Source organism: Capsicum annuum, chromosome 3, assembly GCF_002878395.1.
Source record: "Capsicum annuum cultivar UCD-10X-F1 chromosome 3, UCD10Xv1.1, whole genome shotgun sequence".
Lineage (NCBI taxonomy): Eukaryota > Viridiplantae > Streptophyta > Magnoliopsida > Solanales > Solanaceae > Capsicum > Capsicum annuum.
Genome location: NC_061113.1, coordinates 30,551,614 through 30,570,782, shown reverse-complemented (window position 1 = coordinate 30,570,782; position 19,169 = coordinate 30,551,614). Strand labels below are relative to the sequence as shown.

Below are 19,169 nucleotides of genomic sequence, written 5' to 3'. Positions count from 1 at the left end.
CCACTCCACCAATAGACCTCCCGCAACTCGCAGTACATATTTGTGGCCCCTGGATGAATAGAGTAATGCACACCATGCACTTCTACAAGAATTTACTGCCTTAAGTCATCTACACCTGGAACACACAGACGACCTTGACAACGCAGAACACCATCTCCCCCATGGGAGAAAACCTCTACTTTTTGATCCTTGACTGACTCTTTCAACTTGACTAGAATGGGATCTTTATCTTGCTTTTCAGTCACCTTGGAAACTAGAGATGATTTGAACTATTCTGAACCCATATATTACCCTTTGAACAATCAACTAGGCGGACATCTAGTCAGGCAAGCTAATGAACTTCCTTAGCTAACTTCTTCTTACTGTCCTCAACATAAGCAACACTATCCATAAACAGTCTAATGAGAGCGTCGGCCACCACATTGTCTTTGCTCGGATGATAAATGACACTCATGTCGTAATCTTTCAAGAGCTCTAACCACCTCCTCCGACGAAGATCGAGATCTTTCTGAGAAAAGACATACTGAATGCTCTTATGATCTATGAACACATCTACATGAACTCCGTATATATAATGTCTCATGATCTTTAAGGCAAAAACTACGGCTGCTAACTCGAGATCATAAGTAGGATAATTCTTCTCATGAGGTTTAAGCTGTCTGGAGGCGTAGTCTATGACCTTAACATGTTGCATGAGGACACAACCCAAACCTAGTCTAGATGCATTAAAATACACTACAAACCTATCAGAACCATCTAGAAGAGCCAAAATTAGAGCTGAGGTGAGTCGAGTCTTTAACTCTTGAAAACTCTTCTCGCAAGGATCTAACCATTAAAACTTGACTTTCTTCTGAGTCAATCTGGATATAGGGGATGCAATAAAAGAAAATTCCTCAACAAACCATCGGTAATAGCTAGCCAAACCCAAAAAACTCCAGATATTTGATGGAGAGACAAGGTGAGGCCAGTTTCTTACTGCTTCGGTCTTTTGAGGATTGACCCTAATGCCATCACTGGAAATAATATGACCAAGGAATGCTACTGACCTTAGACAAAATTCACACTTACTAAATTTGGTGAACAACTGATGATTTGTGAGAGTCTGTAATACTATTCTGAGATGGTCTGCATGATCACGCTCACTGCAGGAATGAACAAAGATATCATCTATGAAAACTATGACGAACATGTCTAAGTACTACTTGAACACACGGTTCATCAAGTCAATGAAAGCTTTTGGGGCATTGGTAAGACCAAAGGATATAACTAAGAATTCAAAGTGACCCTATCGAGTATGAAAGACTGTTTTTGGAATGTCACATTCTCTGAATCTGAGCTGATGATAGCCTGATCTGAGGTCTATCTTAGAAAAATAGCTGGCACCCTAAAGTTGATCGAACAAGTCATCGATTCTGAGAAGTGGATACTTGTTCTTGACCATGACTTTATTGAGTTAATGATAGTCTATACACATTCTGAGAGAACCATCTTTCTTCCGCATGAATAAGACTGGTACACCCCATGGGGACATACTGGGTCTGATAAATCCCTTGTCTAGGAGATCTTTCAGTTGTTTCTTCAATTCTATGAGTTCTGCTGGTGCCATTTTATATGGCAGAGTAGGTATAGGCTGAGTATCTGGAAGGAGATCAATGCCGAAGTCTATTTCCCTTTCAGGAGGAATTTCTAAAAGATCTTTGGGAAAGACATCTGAATATTCATTCACAACTGGGACTGATTCAAGACTGGGAGTTTCAGAACTAGCATCCTTAACTCGAACAAGATGATAGACGCATCTCTTAGATATCATTTTTTGTGCTTGAAGATAGAAAACAAGATGACCTTTGAAAGCTAAAGTACTACTCCTCCACTATAGGTTCATTCAGAAACTAAAATTAGACAACTCTATTTCTATAGTCGACTGCGGCATAGAAGGAATGAAGCCAATCCATATCGAGAATGACATCAAAATCAGTCATCTTTAATTCGACTAAGTCTGCTGAAGTGATTTTCTGAGATACCATAATCGGATAGTTCCTGTATACCCATTGGGATATGATAGTTTTACCCACTGGGATAGATACTGAGAAAGGCTCTGCTAGAATTCCAGGACCGACTCTGAAATCAAATGCTATGTAAGGAGTAACAAAAGACAAGGAAGCTCCTGGATCTAACAAAGCATAAACATGCAAGTGAAAGATCTGTAATGTACCAGTAACCATATCAGGAGAATTTTCCTAATCCTGTCGGGATTGGAGAGCATAAAGTTGATTTGGGTGTTGCCTACTAGTACCACTAGAAGTGGCACCCTGCTGATTTGGGTGATCGGACTGAGCTGGAAAATGGTTCTACTGACCTTGATAACCTGACTGGGGACAATATCTAACTATGTGGCTTGGCTTGCCACATCCGAAATAGACATCACTACCAGCTCTGCACACACCCTTGTGGTTCTTACCATAAGTCCGACAAAGAGGATTAGTCCAGGCATTGCTAACACTGACCTGAGACTTAGAGCCTGGCGCCCTATCTCTATTACCATTCCTGAACTTAGGAGCTGGAGCACTGGCTGAAGAAGGAGTTGGAACTAATGATTTAGGACAGAACTGAGAATGGTTTCCTCTCTCAGACTTAGGCTGAGCAAAGCTGAAACTACAAGTCCTTGCTCTTTTATTCTGCTTCTCCCTCACCTTCATCTTTTGCTATTCTATCTGATGATCATGGGTCATAAGCATGGCTATGTTCATATCACTATTCAATATTGCATACCTGCACTCATTGACCACACTATCATTCACATTAGAGACAAACTTACTCATCTTGGCCCTGCTATCTGCAACCACATGAGGAACATATCTGGCTAATTGAGTAAACTTAAGAGAATTCTCTTTCACCATCATGTTGCCCTGCTTGAGATTGATAAACTCTAACACCTTAGCTTCTCTCAGCTCTAGGAAAAGAACCTCTCTAAGAATACGGTGACAAACTTCTCCCACTTTATGGATCTTGCATCAACTGACCTTTCTGACTTTTACTGTTTGAACTAAGTGTGAGCAACATCCTGCAACTGATATGCAGCTAGCTCAGCGCTCTCATTAGGTGTAACTCCTATGATATCAGTAACCTTCTGAACCTGATCAAGGAATTCCTGAGGGTCCTCATCTGACTTAGACCAGAAAAAGGTGGAGAATTCATTTAGGTGAAGTCCCGAATCCTGGATGCAACTGAATTGACCACTGGGTTGGCCAGAACAACAACCAGTCATTCATTCTGAGCAATAACTAACTAAGCAAGAGTGGTGAATGCAGCTCTAAACTCTTCATGAGAGACATGTTCGCCCAAATGATCTTCAGGCCGAGGATCTGCTGATTCCCAATTCTCTTCTTGGGAGGCATGTTCTATAAATGGAAGAGAAAGGGATTAGACTAAGGGATTAACTTGAGATTATGCTCACTAGCACGACATGAATACTGAAAAATGGGAAACTGTTCCTAAAATATCTCATAGCCTCCTGTACATAAATGTGGGGCGCAACACACCCATGTACAAGACTCTACTAGATGCGGCTTTTAGACTTCCTAGGACTCTATTGAACCTTAGGCTTTGATACTAAGTTTGTAATGCCTAGAATTTAGTACCCGAAATGCTACACGGTGCTCATGACCCCGAAGGATCATAAGCTAACCCATAACTGATATCTGAACTTGTATACTATTTGACATTATGTAAAATATGGAAATAATAGATTGGAACATGCCATAAGGTTCAAAACAGATAAAACATACTATCCGAGAGTACTATATATCAATACCAAAACATTAACTGGAATAAACTGTCTGAACATACTGTAGTTTGAAAGCCTCTAAAATTAAACTGTATGAATAAGGAGTTGATGGGACACGTCCTCAACTAACTCCAACTACTAAAATTAACTAAGTAATGAAATAATAAAAAAATGGTCATGTCCTCGAAGGATGAGGAATCACTGCTAACTCTGACTACTGAGACTGGAATGCTACTGATGCTCTAGAGCTCGTGCTTTTAAACCTATGGTATAAAACACCATAGCGCAAATACATCAGTACGATTGAATGTACTAGTATGCAAGTGAGGTAGGTTGAATGCAAGGGTTTATATACATGAATAATACTAGCTGACCGAATAACATGAACATGAGAATACATGCATGAATACGTGAACAGTATCTGAGATCAAGACATCACTAGATTTGAATACTGATAACATAGGTTTCATATAATTGTTGTACTACTATCTGAATAATTGTGTTTAACAGTCCTGTTTCTGATAGAACTAGCTGAGTTCCATACTGAACTGGGTGACTGTATCTGACAATTCTTAATTCTGTAGAACTATCTGAGTTTTATTACTGAGACTGAGACTGTAACTGTGGGAAATAGTCATCTAACTGACATGCCCCAAATAAAGCAATATAGCTGAGTTGGGGTCTAATCTGTAACCCCAATTGGAAGGGTGTCAATACCGCACCACTTGTAAAGACAAACTGTGAGTGATCCCTCATCTAATAGGTATTCTAAGAAAAATGGTGGGACCCTCATCTAACAGGTTAAGCCATCTCATCAACCCTCATCTAACAGGTTAGATGTCTCAACCTACGCTGGCTACGTAGTTTTGGAGAGCAAGGATTGCTTTTAAGAATCACACCATCTACTCGCAGGTCTGTTCCCATCCTTGGGCTCACTCGGTGCTGAATCCTACTCTTATCTGATTAGAAACTGAATTAATTATACTGAACTGACTGGACTGATTTTATTGAGTTCCGTTAACTAATGAAGTATTATTGAGATCTGATAACAGACTGAGATTACTGAGTTTTCCTGAGTCATGAGACTGACTGAATTCTACTGAACATGGCTTGACTGGGAGTATCTTGAAAACATGACACTGGCTCTAGGCACACAACTAATTGTCGGGTACAAGTACCCCCAAGACTTAATAGCATGAAACTGACAAGACTTGACACTTCTTGACACATGACCATAGTCAATAATTCATAGTACAGTCATCAGGGATATTCATGAAGTATTTGCATGCCATAAGCTCACACATGAATAGAAGTGCATGTAAACATGTCATAATTTCATAAGCCTAATCTCATGAGCATTACATCAATCCATCACAAAGCAGAACAATAACATGGGAGTCATTTAAACTTAAGGGTGAAACATAAGTTCATCATTTTGGTCACAATTGAGTCATAAGACATGTTTCCTATTCTCTTAGGCATTTTATCAAACACCTTGCGTGCATAACTATAAACTTAGGCTTGGACATTAAATTAATTCATAATGGTTGCATAAACAACATAATTTAGTAGATTTCAATCCACATGCTAGCATAAATTAATGAAAACACATTTAACGATTCCAACTTGGGTATCATACATAACATCAACATGATCGTAATCAATCCACAACATAAATATCATAATTTATAATTTAAAATTGGATTCTTGGGTTTCATGGATGAAAGAAATCCATGAATGAACACTTGACATACCTGGGTGGATGATTTCTTAAGGATTTGTGGAGGAAAGCTTAAATTTTGGACTTGGAATTAAGCACCTACGGTTTCTTGTTCTTGAGGATTAGTCTTTGAGAGAAACCCTAATTGGATTTTGTGAATGAATAATGAAGTTATGAGCTATTGTATGGTATAATTAGGGGTTAAAACGGGTAGAAAAAGACCCAAATACACTTTTTAAAATGGCTTTAAATTGCTGAACGGGATCTGCAATGGCTCGTACAACGGTAGTTTGCTGGCTCGATAGTTCGTCATTCTGATCGTCGCACTTGGGCCAGAATAGGGACTCACTGCCTTAGTAGCGACAGTCCATCGCTAGCTTGATGGTCCGTCAACCTATCCATCGCACCTTATCTAGAAGATTGACTTACTGCCTTAGCTGCGACGGTTTAAACGACAGTTCATCGCTAGCTCGATGGTCTGTCAACCTGCCCGTTGCACCTGGGCGGTTCTGACAGCTCTCAGTAAAACGTCCATAACTTTCTACTTCGATATCGAATTTGGATGAGATTGGTATCGTTGGAAAGATAATTCAATTTCTCACATGATAAAAAGTCAGAATTGGGGAAATTCTATTTGATTTAAACATTAATTATTTAGGAAGTCCTCACTAACTCTTTTGGAGACTAGGTTTGACTTAAAGAAAGTTTGGGGTATTACAATATCTCCCCCTTGGGAATATTCGTCCTCGAATGGGACTGACTGGGAGGGGTAAAATGATAGACTGAAGCACATCCTAAACATGAATGACTGAAACATAACTCCATGACTAACATGATTGATAAACTGAATATATATCATACTGAACATGTATATCTGATGTATGAGTAACTGATTCCTAAATGCATGACTGAGTGTTCTAAGGAACTAAGTTTCTCATAATGAGATGTATATCTGATACATGAATGAATGACTGAATATGCAATGGTATTTAATACCAAGTTTATAATGGAATTCTTAACATAAAATGTATACTAAGCTTGAAACTGAAACCTGAATTATGAAATTGAAAATCTTAAGGAGAACTGTTACCTTGAGCTAGATCTGAGTTAGTAGAGAAGAGGTGAGGGTACTTGGTTCGCATATCTACTTCTGCTTCCTAAGTAGCTCCCTCAACAGACTGATTATGCCAAAGAACCTTGACTAGAGGGACTTCTTTGGTCCTCAGTCTACGAGTCTGATAGTCTAGGATTTCAATTGGAATCTCTTCATAAGAGAGGCTGTTCTGAACATCTATGCTCTGAATAGGGAATTCGACTGCCAGGTAACCTATGGACTTCTTGAGTAAAGAGACATGGAAGACTGGATGAACTGAGGCCAGATCTGAAGGCAACTCGAGCTCTTAAGCTACCTTGCCAAACGACTGAGAATTTTGAAGGGACTGACATATCGGGGACTGAGCTTTCCTTTATTGCCGAACCGCTTTACTCCCTTCATGGGAGAGATCTTTAGATAGACATAATCACTAATCTCAAACTCAAGATCCTTTCTGCGCACATCTGTATAAGACTTTTGTTGGCTTTGAACAGCCCAGAGTCTTTCTCTGATCAACTAGACTTTTTCTAAGGCATCGAATACTAAGTCAGGCCCTATAACTAAGGCTCACTAACTTCAAACCAACCGACTGGAGACCTGTATCTCCTACCATAAAGAGCTTCGAATTGAGCCATCTGATTACTGGAATAATGGCTATTGTTATATGCAAGCTTAATCAAAGGCAAGTAGTCATCCCAACTACCCTTGAAATCAGTTGCACACGCCCATAACATATATTCTATAGTCTGAATGGTCTTTTCTGATTGACCATCTATCTGAGGATGGAAGGTTATACTGAGATGAACTTGGGTACCAAGACCCTTTTGGAACACATTCCAAAAATGAAAGGTAAACTGGGTACCTCCGTTTGAGATAATAGATAATGGAACACCTTGCAATCTGACCAACTCCCTAATATAAAGTCTGGCGTAATACTCAGCTGAATAAGAGGTATGGACTGGAAGGAAATGAGTTAATTTAGTCATCCTATCTATAATGACCTAAACTGAATCATGTTGGCGACGAGTACGAGGCAAACCCGTCACAAAGTCCATGTTCACTTCTTCCCATTTCCAAGTAGGAATACTGAACTCCTGCATGGACCCACTAGGCTTCTGATGCTCAATCTTAACTTGCTAACATGTAGTGAACTTAGCCACAAATACTGTATTATCTCTCTTCATCCCACTCCACCAATAGACCTCCCGCAAGTCGCAATACATCTTTGTGGCCCCTGAATGAATGGAGTAACGCGCACCATGCACTTCTGTAAGAATTTTCTGCCTTAAGTCATCTACACCAAGAACACACAGACTACCCTGATAACGCAGAAAACCATCTCTCAGTAAAACATTCGTAACTTTCTACTCTGATACCAGATTTGGATGAGATTGGTATCGTTGGAAAGCTAATTCAATTTTCCTCATGATAAAAAGTCAAAATTGGGGATCTATTTGATTTAATCATTAATCATTTAGGAAGTCCTAACTAACTCTTTTGGAGACTAGGTTTGACTTAAAGAAAGCTTGGGGTATTACAACTTGGCACTGCTAGTAAAGGAAGCACTGAATAAAATCTTGAACAACTATGGTAACAACCTATGGATGACCATCTTAATAGTAGTTGCTCACCAGAATTCACAAGAGAATCTATCCACGGAGATTCTAAATCACACTCTCAACCAGGTCTCATAGACTCTCCCTTTTTTCCTTCTGTCAAATCCTCTTTTGTTTCTAAATGGACCCCCCATGCTGTCACTGAGACCTTCTCTTTCTCCAGTGGAAGTTCCACAAAGCATGGTACCTCATCCGGAGATATGGGAAAAAGGAAAAACATGGAAATGCTAAAAGCAAACAACCAAGACATGAAAGCTCTTCTGGTAACCATAAAGGTCCCTATAATAGAGGTAGCCACACTGGACAAACAGATAGGATTCAAAATCGCAGAATTATTCAGCGAGATGTGGACAATTCTGATCCCGATGAACTTAACCAAGGTCACAGTGGATATCAAATCTCCAAGCATCCTGACAAGGGGGAACTTTATCGTCTCACTGAACCCCCTGAATACCATGATCAACATCAACATACCACAACCACCCCTGGGACCTCGGTACAAAGAAAAAAAAGTGATAATAAACCACTCTCTACCTCAAAATAAGTTGATGATGAACTTAATAATATGGAATGCTGGAGGCACAAATAATGTTGAGTTTCGTTGTCATTGCAATGCCATGATAGGCCTCCACAAACCAGCCATGCTTACTCTGTTAGAAACTTGAATGAGTGATCATCACCAACTCACTCAAGAGTGTAGCTATGACTGCCAGATTCAATCTTCTGCTAATGGCAGGTCGGGTGGCCTCGTCTTAATGTGGAAGGATGATATGTTTAACATCACTGACATATCTATTACTCCCCAAAGTATTCGTGTTGATGTCAAGGTAACTTCTCCTCCATCCTCTTGGTTTCTCAGTATTGTCTATGCCAGCACTAATTTAAATAACATGACAACCCTTCGGGATCAGTTAAATCTTATGGCTGGCATCATTGTAAGCCAGGATAACACTAGCTGGCTGGTAGAAGGAGACATTAACGAAGTCCTCTCAGCCCAGGATAAATTTGGTGGCAACCCCATTAAGAATAATAGAGTTAACTTATTCTGGAACTATATCAACCACTTGTTGAAACCTAATTTTGACCGTCTAATGCTCTTTTTAGGTTGTTATTTTAGAAAAATTATTAATTTTAAGTGTTAGTATTTTTTTATACATTTTTCTTGCATCAAACAATTTTTTGACAAATCAAATTAACGATTTTAAAAAAATTATTTTATTACTTTTTAGTATCGTTTTTTATTAATTCAAATATTTTATGTAATTTAATCTTTTACAAATATATTATTATGCGTAGTTATTTTAATAACAAAATCTAATTATTTTCATTATGACATTTGTTAAATGACAGCCTAAGTCAATTCAATTTGTCCAATTTATTTAATTTCTAGCCTAATTCTTGTCCAATTAATATCAATTTTAGCCAAAATTGATATCAATTTTAACTCCAAACAAAAAGCCAAATTGTTGACCCTTTTTTTTATAATTCCAATCTCAGTCGTTGATCAATGTTGATCCAACGGCTGAGATCACTTCAACTCATTCTTTCCTTTTTAAACTCAAGACCCTGACCCTAATTTCCATTCTCCACATAACAGTCGCCACTTACTTCTCTTCCCTCTCTCTTCTTTCTCTCTCTATCTCCCTCACCTTTCTCTAAAACAACAACGCTGCCGCCTCCCATCTCCGGACACACTTACCCAGAAAATCGACAACAACCGCCCACGCCACCAGCAAAATCACCCTCACGCCGGCGCTGACCACCACCGGTGGGTCAGCCTCCGTCGAACAATCCCAAGACATTCGTCCACCAGTCAGCTTCAAAACATTAGCCGCCCGATGCCGAAATCTCCACTGGCGGACAACAACAACATAGCCGGTAGTCAAAAAACGCCATCTTCGCCAGTCACTTGTCTGCCGTCTCTCCTCTTTTCTCCGCCAAAATTCGCTGCTGCTCTAGGCAACCAGTCTGTCACCATCGCTATTTCAGGCAAACATTTCCAGAATTTCTCAAATACGACGAATTCACTTGTGTGAATTCGTCTCAAGTTTGTTTTATGTTAGAGTTTCACCTAAAGACCCCTTCTACTCTTTCTTAATTTCTTTGATGGATTTTGCGATATGAAACTTGATCATGAATTTTGATTTATTTTAATTTCATGCGTTCATGTTTGTAGACCAACATCCGTGAAAATGCATGATTTTTGTGGATTTTTAAGCATGCAGTTATAGCTTTGATTCCGAAAATGTGACTTATTTGATTGAGTTATTCACTTGATTAAATTAGTAGATTTATCCTGTTGGTATGTTGTGAATTTTCCCATCTCTGTGGCTATGTACTGTTACTTTGATAGCGGGTGTTCCTTGATATGGTTATGGACTGATTCAGATCAATTAGCATGGCGTAGCTAGGTGTGAATTGTTTTGACTCTTGATAAATGATTTGACACCCGTTGATTCACTCTTAGTTGGAATAACCTTGATGCTTAGTTATTTTTTGGTATATTGTAATTTTTTTCCTTCCCTTTATATGACATCTTTGTTACTTGAATAGTTAAGGTAGATACATGATTTGCGCTTCCGATTGAAATATAATTGATTAGCTTAATTGATATTTTTCTTTTATTTGCTTGACTGAATTTTGTATCATAAGTGTGACTTTTATATTTAAGGAACAATTCATTTGATGGATTGACTGAATACTTTCCTCCTCCTTAATTGATTGTGATTGATTTTTGTAGAATATTGTGTTTTCCTTTTTTTTTTTGCTGCTAATTTGATTCTGATATATTTGATCCCTTTCAGCACTATAGTATTTTCACCTTTTCATTCTAGGACATCTTTCATCTCTTCCTACTCTATAAAAACGAGACAAAATATACTTTCACTGAAAATAAAAACTATCTCTTGTGTTTTTGGTATTTTGAGACTTCTGCTATTCTCCCCATCCGGGTTTGTCACTTCAAAAATTACGATCTTCTCGTTTGTGGCTTATTATTCACTTTTATTCGGTTAGCTTTCTTCAACGATGCATTAGTTTCCTTTATACTGTTATATATGGTCATGATTTTGTTTTGATTTGCATACTGTAAATGTTTTTGAGCCTTCTATTCATTTTTTTTTGCAATTATTTCGTGACTTATTGAGGTGGAGATGTTATTTGCTTTTTATGACATGTTTTCTCTTGTTGTTAATTATTTTCTCCACGAGAATGTTTGTTTGTGAATCTGAAATAATCTTTGCACATCACATATACCTTTTTTGGTGTGAGCCTGCCTGGGATTCCGGAAATCCTTAGGATCTCGACAGCGCCAAGGATTGGTTATGTGTTACCAAAGATATATTTCAAATTGGGATGTGTTTTGGTACTTTCTTTGTGTGCACAGTTTAAGGACGAGTATTTAGACGAGACAGAGTTGCCATGTAGTTGTTAAGAGCTATCCAATATTACTCTACTTAGTTCTTCTTTTATTTCATTTATTATTGGCCTGTAAGGATTATTATACAAACGATATTGTAATAATATTTATGGGACTGCTTAGGGGCGGGGTTTTATGTGCTACGGCCTACGTGAATTACCTAGGCAAAGGAATAATCTAGGACTAACAATAAACTTGCATGGTCACATAGAAAGCATGGCTTAAAGGATGATCAATTAACTTGTGATTTAATTTAATTGTGACGTGTTTTACTTTGTTTCGACATTGTCATTAAGTTATTCTTACTTGGTTTTGACATTTTCTTAAAAGCAATCCGTTGGTAACATAAAGTTGTTCTTTTACGAGGTAAAACAAAGTGTGTGTCTGTTTTAATAATTTTCAGCAATACAATTACTTTTCAGCTTATTGATATTAATATTCAACATACAGTCATTTTTCAGCATGTTAAAACTATTTTTTCAGCCCAAAACAATTAAATTCCAGCATGTTGAAATTGTTTTTCAGCATATAAATGTTAGACTCCAGCATGTTAATTCACCTTTTGGCATTATAAAAAATGCATTTTCAGCATGTTAATAGACTTTTCAGTATTAAGAATCTTTGTAGTAATTTTTCACATGTATTTGTAATTTGTTACACTGTCATTAGTTTATAACATATTTTACACAAAATTAAGAAGCATCACACTTCAACATATTTACTTTATTTCGACATATTTTGTTTTAACTGAAGTAAGAATCTACTCATTAGCTAAATCACTTGTTTTCTTGTTAATGGCACTAATCATGTGATATGTAGCTTTGTTTTTCCAATTTCATTTTAAATCTTGATTTGGACTAGCTTAACGGCTCTCTCTCTCTCGCCTCGCCCCGGTCCACGGCCTTCGGCGCCGTCGCCGGCCTTCGGCGCCGTCGCCGACCGTCGGCGCCGACCCGACCCGACCACCGGTCCCCGGCGTCGACCGCCGTTGCCGGCCAAACGGCTTTCTCTCTCTCCCTACCCTCTCTCTCTCCCGCGCCCCGGTCTCCGGCCCCGTCGCCGTCGCCGACCTACGGCGCCGACCCGACCGCCGGTCACCGACGCCGACCCCCGGCCCCGACCGTCGGTCACCGACGCCGACCCCCTTCGCCGAACGCCGGTTCCCCCCCCGCTGTACCCCCCCTTCTCTGTCCAGACCCCCACCCCCACCCCCACCCCCACCCCCCTCCTCCGGCGCCGTTACAATAGTGCAACAGCCGAAGCTCGGTCTTCAGCCGCAACTGCCGCTCGGTCGCCAGCAGCCGTAGATCCATCTCAGCAGCGAAATCCCCCGGCAGCAGGTCGACACGGGGCTTGGTTGCCGGCTTGGTCTACAAGCGAAATCTGGTGACTTCTAACCTTTGCTTATTTCATTCTTCATTCTGCATTCTTTCATTCTTCGTATTATACTAGTAATTGAGTATAGTTTGGTTGCTGGAGTATTTCGTTGAATTTGTGTGAGCCTTGTATTACTTGCTGTTGCTCTGCTATTACCATCGTTTATGTCTTTATATCTTTATATTATCTTTATATTCTCTTATACTTTCGCCTAGTTGTGGCTGTGGGCAGTAATGAGTGGATAGGGTCATGTCCGAGGGGGTTGGGGCGGGGGGCAGTGGTGGGGGCGGGGGATGAGGAAAGGGCGGGAGTGGGAGGGAGGCCAAGGTTTGGCCGCGGGGGAGTAGTGGAGGGCGTGCGGGTAGTGACGGTAGGCTGAGGGTTGGGTCTTGGAATATAGGGACCCTGCAGGGCAAGTCCATAGAGTTTGTGAAGACCCTTAGGAAGAGAAGGATCAACATTGCGTGTGTTCAGGAGACCAAGTGGGTAGGGTCTAAGGCTAGGGATGTGGATGGTTACAAGCTGTGGTACTCTGGGAGCGAGAGGCGTAGGAATGGAGTTGGCATCTTAGTGGATGAAGAGCTTGGAGGTCAGGTAGTAGAGGTGAAGAGGATCAACGATAGGTTGATGACTATTAAGTTGGTCATTCGGGGGTTTACCCTGAATGTGTGTAGTGCCTATGCACCGCAAGTGGGATCGGAGGGGGAGGAGAAGATGCGGTTTTGGGAGGCTTTGGAGGAGGTGGTGAGAGGCGTGCCTAGCTCGAAGAAGATTGTTGTAGCAGGAGATTTCAACGGGCACATCGGGGCGCTACCGGGAGGCTTTGGTGATGTGCATGGTGGTTTTGGTTTTGGGGAGAGAAATGAGGAGGGGGCTACCCTATTGGAGTTTGCGAGGTCCTTTGGGCTGGTGGTGGTGAACTCGGGCTTCCCGAAGAAGGACGAGCACCTGATCACCTTTCGAAGCGCGGTAGCCAAGACCCAGATTGACTTTTTGTTGCTTAGGAAAAGGTATAGGGCATGGTGTAAGGACTGTAAGGTCATCCCGAGTGAGAATCTTTCGACCCAGCATAGGCTCTTGGTTATGGATTTGGGTATAAAGAAGAATAGAAAGAGGAGGAGTAGGGAGTGTAGACCTAGAATTAAGTGGGGCGACTTGACGCCAGTGAATGCGTGGGAGATAGGGGAGAAGTTGGCGGGAATGGAGGTGTGGGAGTGTAGGGGAGACGTGGATAGTATGTGGGATAAGGCGGCTAGGTGCATCAGGGAGAATGCAAGAGAGGTGTTGGGGGTTTCTAGGGGCCGGGCCGGGCACCATCAGGGGGATTGGTGGTGGAATGTAGAGGTGGAGAAGAAAGTGGGGACCAAAAAAGGGGCGTATGCCAAGTTGGTGGAGAGTACGGACGAAGAGGAGAAGCGGGTAAACAGGAAAGAGTACAAGCTAGCGAGGAAGGAGGCTAAGTCAGCAGTCACGGCAGCTAAGACGGCCGCCTTTGAGAGCCTGTATGCAGGGATACAGGGGAAGGGAGGGGAGAAAAAGTTGTTTAGACTCGCTAAGGCTAGGGAGAGGAAGGGTCGTGACCTCGATCAGGTGAGGTGCATTAAGGGGGAGGACGGTAGAGTGTTGGTGGAGGACGGCCACATTAAGAATAGATGGCAGTCGTACTTTCATAGGCTCTTGAATGACGAAGGGGATAGAGCTATTGTGTTAGGGGAACTGGAGCACTCAGAGGAGTGTCGGGATTTTAGCTATTGTAGACGTTTTAAGGTAGAAGAGGTTAGACAGGCTGTTCGCAGAATGCGAAGGGGTAGGGCGATGGGGCCGGATGAGATACCGGTCGAGTTTTGGAAGTTCGTTGGAGAGGCTGGTCTTAGGTGGTTGACGGGATTGTTTAATGAAATCTTCAAGACGGCAAAGATACCCGAGGCTTGGAGGTGGAGCACCATGATACCTCTCTATAAGAATAAGGGGGACATTCAGAGTTGCAACAATTATAGGGGGATTAAGTTATTGAGTCACTCTATGAAGATCTGGGAGAGAGTGGTCGAGGTGAGGCTGAGACGGATAGTGTCTATTTCAGAAAACCAGTTTGGATTTATGCCTGGCCGCTCGACGACGGAGGCAATTCACCTGGTACGGAGGTTGGTGGAACAGTATAGGGAGAGGAAGAAGGACCTGCACATGGTGTTTATCGACCGGGAGAAGGCCTACGACAAAGTCCCCAGGGAGGTGCTTTGGAGATGCTTGGAGGTGAGGGGAGTACCGCTGGCATATATCAGAGCAATCAAGGATATGTATGATGGAGCGAAAACTGAGGTGAGGACGGCGGGAGGAGACTCAGAATATTTCATGGTCCGGACAGGGTTGCATCAGGGATCTACTCTTAGTCCCTTTTTGTTTGCAGTGGTGATGGATGTGTTGACGCGGCGTATTCAAGGGGAGGTACCGTGGTGTATGCTTTTTGTAGACGATGTAGTTCTGATAGATGAGACTCGAGGGGGTGTGAGTGACAAATTAGAGGTGTGGAGGCAAACCCTTGAGTCTAAAGGGTTCAGGGTGAGCAGAAGCAAGACAGAGTATGTGGAATGCAAGTTTAATGACGTGAGGAGGGAGAATGAGGTAGTAGTGAAGCTGGAATCACAGGAGGTAGGTAAGAGGGAGAGTTTCAAGTATCTCGGGTCTGTGATCCAGAGTAACGGTGAGATTGACGAGGATGTCTCGCACCGTATTGGGGCGGGATGGATGAAGTGGAAGCTCGCGTCGGGGGTGCTGTGTGATAAGAAGGTGCCGCCTAAGCTTAAAGGCAAATTCTACAGGGCGGTAGTCCGTCCGGCCATGTTGTATGGAGCGAAGTGTTGGCCAGTGAAGAACTCCCACATCCAAAAGATGAGGGTGGCAGAAATGCGGATGTTGCGCTGGATGTGTGGGCTGACTAGAGGGGATAGAGTTTGGAATGAGAACATCCGGGAGAAGGTTGGTGTGACACCAGTGGAGTGCAAGATGCAGGAAGGCCGATTGAGATGGTTCGGACACGTGAAGAGGAGGGGCATGGATGCCCCGGTCCGTAGGTGTGAGAGGCTAGCGTTAGATGGTTTTAAGAGGGGTAGGGGTAGGCCGAAGAAGTACTGGGGTGAGGTGATTAGGCGAGACATGGAGCAGTTACAGCTCACCGAGGACATGACCCTAGATAGGAAGGTCTGGAGGACGCGAATCAGGGCAGAGGACTAGGGCCAGTCTGAGTCGCTAGTGTAGGGAACTACTTGGTGGGGGTTTATTCCTGTTAGGAGTCCGTGTCCCATGTTTTATTATGAATCTGTGTGTTTTCCTCTGTTTTATATTACTTATGGGTGTCGTATTTATGTTATGTAATCTTGTAACCTTGTGCTGTGCTTTACTATGTGTTTGTGTGGTACCGCGTGTCTTGAGCCGGGGGTTTGTCGGAAACAGTCTTTCTACTTCTTCAGAGGTAGAGGTATAGACTGCGTACATCCTACCCCCCCAGACCCCACCAGGTGGGAATACACTGGGTTTGTTGTTGTTGTTTGTTTTAACTTTACAACATTATTTTTAACGGTTTGACAATTACTTTTAATCAATAAACACTTACTTTTCACTTAAGACATCATGCTTAACTATCTTTTACACAATAAATTAACGTTCTTTTTCTTTCACCCTTGTTTAACTTTGACATGTCTTTTATGAATTTTTGCCACATTGTTATAAATGTTTTGATAGTTACTTTTAATAAACAATTGTTTAACGCATGGATATCACGCCTATAGGTTAATGACATAATAAATAATTATGGGTCTTTGCTTGTTAATCACATTAATTAACTCTTTAATAACTAAGAGGCTAACTTGGGATCATTATGTGCTAAATAACGTCTAATGTGTTACGCAATTTGAGTCTTAGGAAAACGTAGCTTTATTTTGTCTAGACCACAAATCCGAACTAGCAAAGCTCAATGCCTCTTGGGCGATAAGTGGGACGATAGGTAGGTACTCTAAAGACGTTTGTTTTATCCTTGTCTTAGAATGCCTTTAGATTTGAAAACTAGCCTAGGTGGGGTGGGACTGATAGTCAATCGTAAGTGATGATCTCCAACAGATATTAACGGTAAGACTAACGACATTGTCACTTGTCTAAGAATTAGGCCATTGCGTCGGATAATGATTAAACAAGTTAAGGGTTCTGATCCAAATAAGATCAAAAGCATTTCTTTGTTTAATTTGACGAATTCTTTTTCTTTTATTTACTTTGCATACTTATTTATTTTGAGTAGTTAGTTTATTACATAAGCAGTTCCCCTTTGTTATAAATTATGTCATTTCTTTTTCCTTGCGTGTCTTATTATATGTTTTACTAATTTTATCACTAAGATAATCAACAATTAGAAATAACAAAATAACATATGTTTGTTTATTAATTACTTCATTACTTAGTTAACAATTAAGTTAAAATAGAGACCTTTATTTGATCACGTGCAATTCCCATGTAAAATACGAATTCGATCGGGAACTACCTTTGTTGACCTCGAAAGGTGCCTAACACCTTTCTTTCGAGGTAATTTGAATCCTTACCAAAACTTTTGGTGAACTAAGATAAAACGACAAAATAGGTTCGTAGTTGGCCTAGACCAATGCCCTAATGCACCTTAATTCGTTAGGTGGCGACTCTTCACACTCTCCCTCAAAACAATCTCAAAAAGAGTAGGTACACGTGGACTAATAAGAGGTATAGGAGTACAAACAACCTTATTCTTGAAAGAATTGATAGATGCTAGCGAATGTGTAATGGCTTCACATTTTCCCCGAGTCCTTAGTAACTTATCTTCCAAGAACACACTCTGACCACTGCCCTATTTTAGTCAAGCTTGAAAAAACTCCCCCCTTAAGGAAAAACCCTTTAGAATGGAGCCTATGTAGTGTTCTCACTCTGACTTCCCTACTTTAATTGCTCAAGCCTTTCAAAATGATGCTGATCTCATAAGCTCTATAAAATGTCTCCCATCCATCATTATTTCCTGGAATAGAGACGTGTTTGGCAACATTTTCTCTAAGAAAAGAAGAATTATTGCCAGGCTGGCTGGAATTCAAAGGAGTCCTAACTACCCTTCTTGTTCCTTTCTACATAATCTTGAGGACTCTTTGCTAGGGAATACAAGGAAATCCTTTATTTAGAATAGAAATTCTGGAAATTTAAATCTAGAGTTAACTGGCATACTGAAGGGGATGCTAAAACTAGGTTTTTTCATACTACTACTCTTAACAGAACGAGGAAAAACAGAATCACCTCTCTAAAAGACAATGATGGTAACTGGATATACTCTCAAGGGGATATTGAAGACTCTATCGTATCCTACTATAGGTCCCTTTACACAACCGAACACTCCAGCTCCATCAATAAATGTCTCACAAATCCTTCTTCCAGAGGTTCCCTCCCTCACACATCCCATGCTCTCTTGGTCAGTCTCTCTACAATCACTGAGATAAGAAGAGTTGTTTTTAGCTTTAAAGCTACTAAAGCATCGGGGCCGGATGGTCTTCATCCATTTTTTTTTCCAGAAATTCTGGGACTCTACCCACCCAAAGCTTATCTCTTTCTGCAACATAGTCTTCTCTTATGGTAAAATGGATGAGTAGGTTAACACTACCTACTTATGCCTCATCCCTAAATGTCAGAATGTTGTTACCTTGAAAAACTTTAGACCTATCGGGCTTTACAATACCCAGATAAGATCATAACCAAAATCATTACCAATAGGATCAAGCCCTTTCTGTCCAATCTCATTGGTCCTACTCAAGCAAGTTTCCTTCCTAACAGAAGAGTCTCTGACAATGCCATCATTGTTTAGGAATTCATCAACCATTTCTCTAAAATGAAAGGCTCTAAAGGGAATATGATTCTTAAGATTGACCTTGAAAAAGCCTTTGATAGGATCGAATGATCTTTTATCAGACAAGCCCTGTGTTTCTTCAAATTTCTCCTCTCCTCTCCAAGCTTATCATGTCTTGTATTTCTGATTCCTCTATCTCTGTCCTCATTAATGGTGGAAGAACCCCCTTCTTCAAACCTTCAAAGGGTATAAGGCAAGGTGACCCATATCACCTTACATATTCATCATTTGCATGGAACTTCTGTCCAGAAGGATTGAATAT

The 19,169-nt window shown here is 41.0% G+C and overlaps 1 protein-coding gene across 1 annotated transcript in view; it reads left to right on the top strand.

The window, feature by feature from the left end:
* LOC124896623 (verprolin-like) overlaps positions 1–13,021 on the top strand; it is a 16,911-nt gene extending 3,890 nt beyond the window's left edge. The window contains exons 2-5 of the mRNA XM_047408223.1: positions 8,377–8,709; positions 8,927–9,040; positions 9,917–10,245; positions 12,493–13,021. Of these exons, the coding sequence (XP_047264179.1) occupies positions 8,377–8,709; positions 8,927–9,040; positions 9,917–10,245; positions 12,493–13,021 (1,305 nt within the window). The remainder of the gene's footprint in view (positions 1–8,376; positions 8,710–8,926; positions 9,041–9,916; positions 10,246–12,492) is intronic.
* The last annotated feature ends 6,148 nt before the right edge of the window (positions 13,022–19,169 follow it).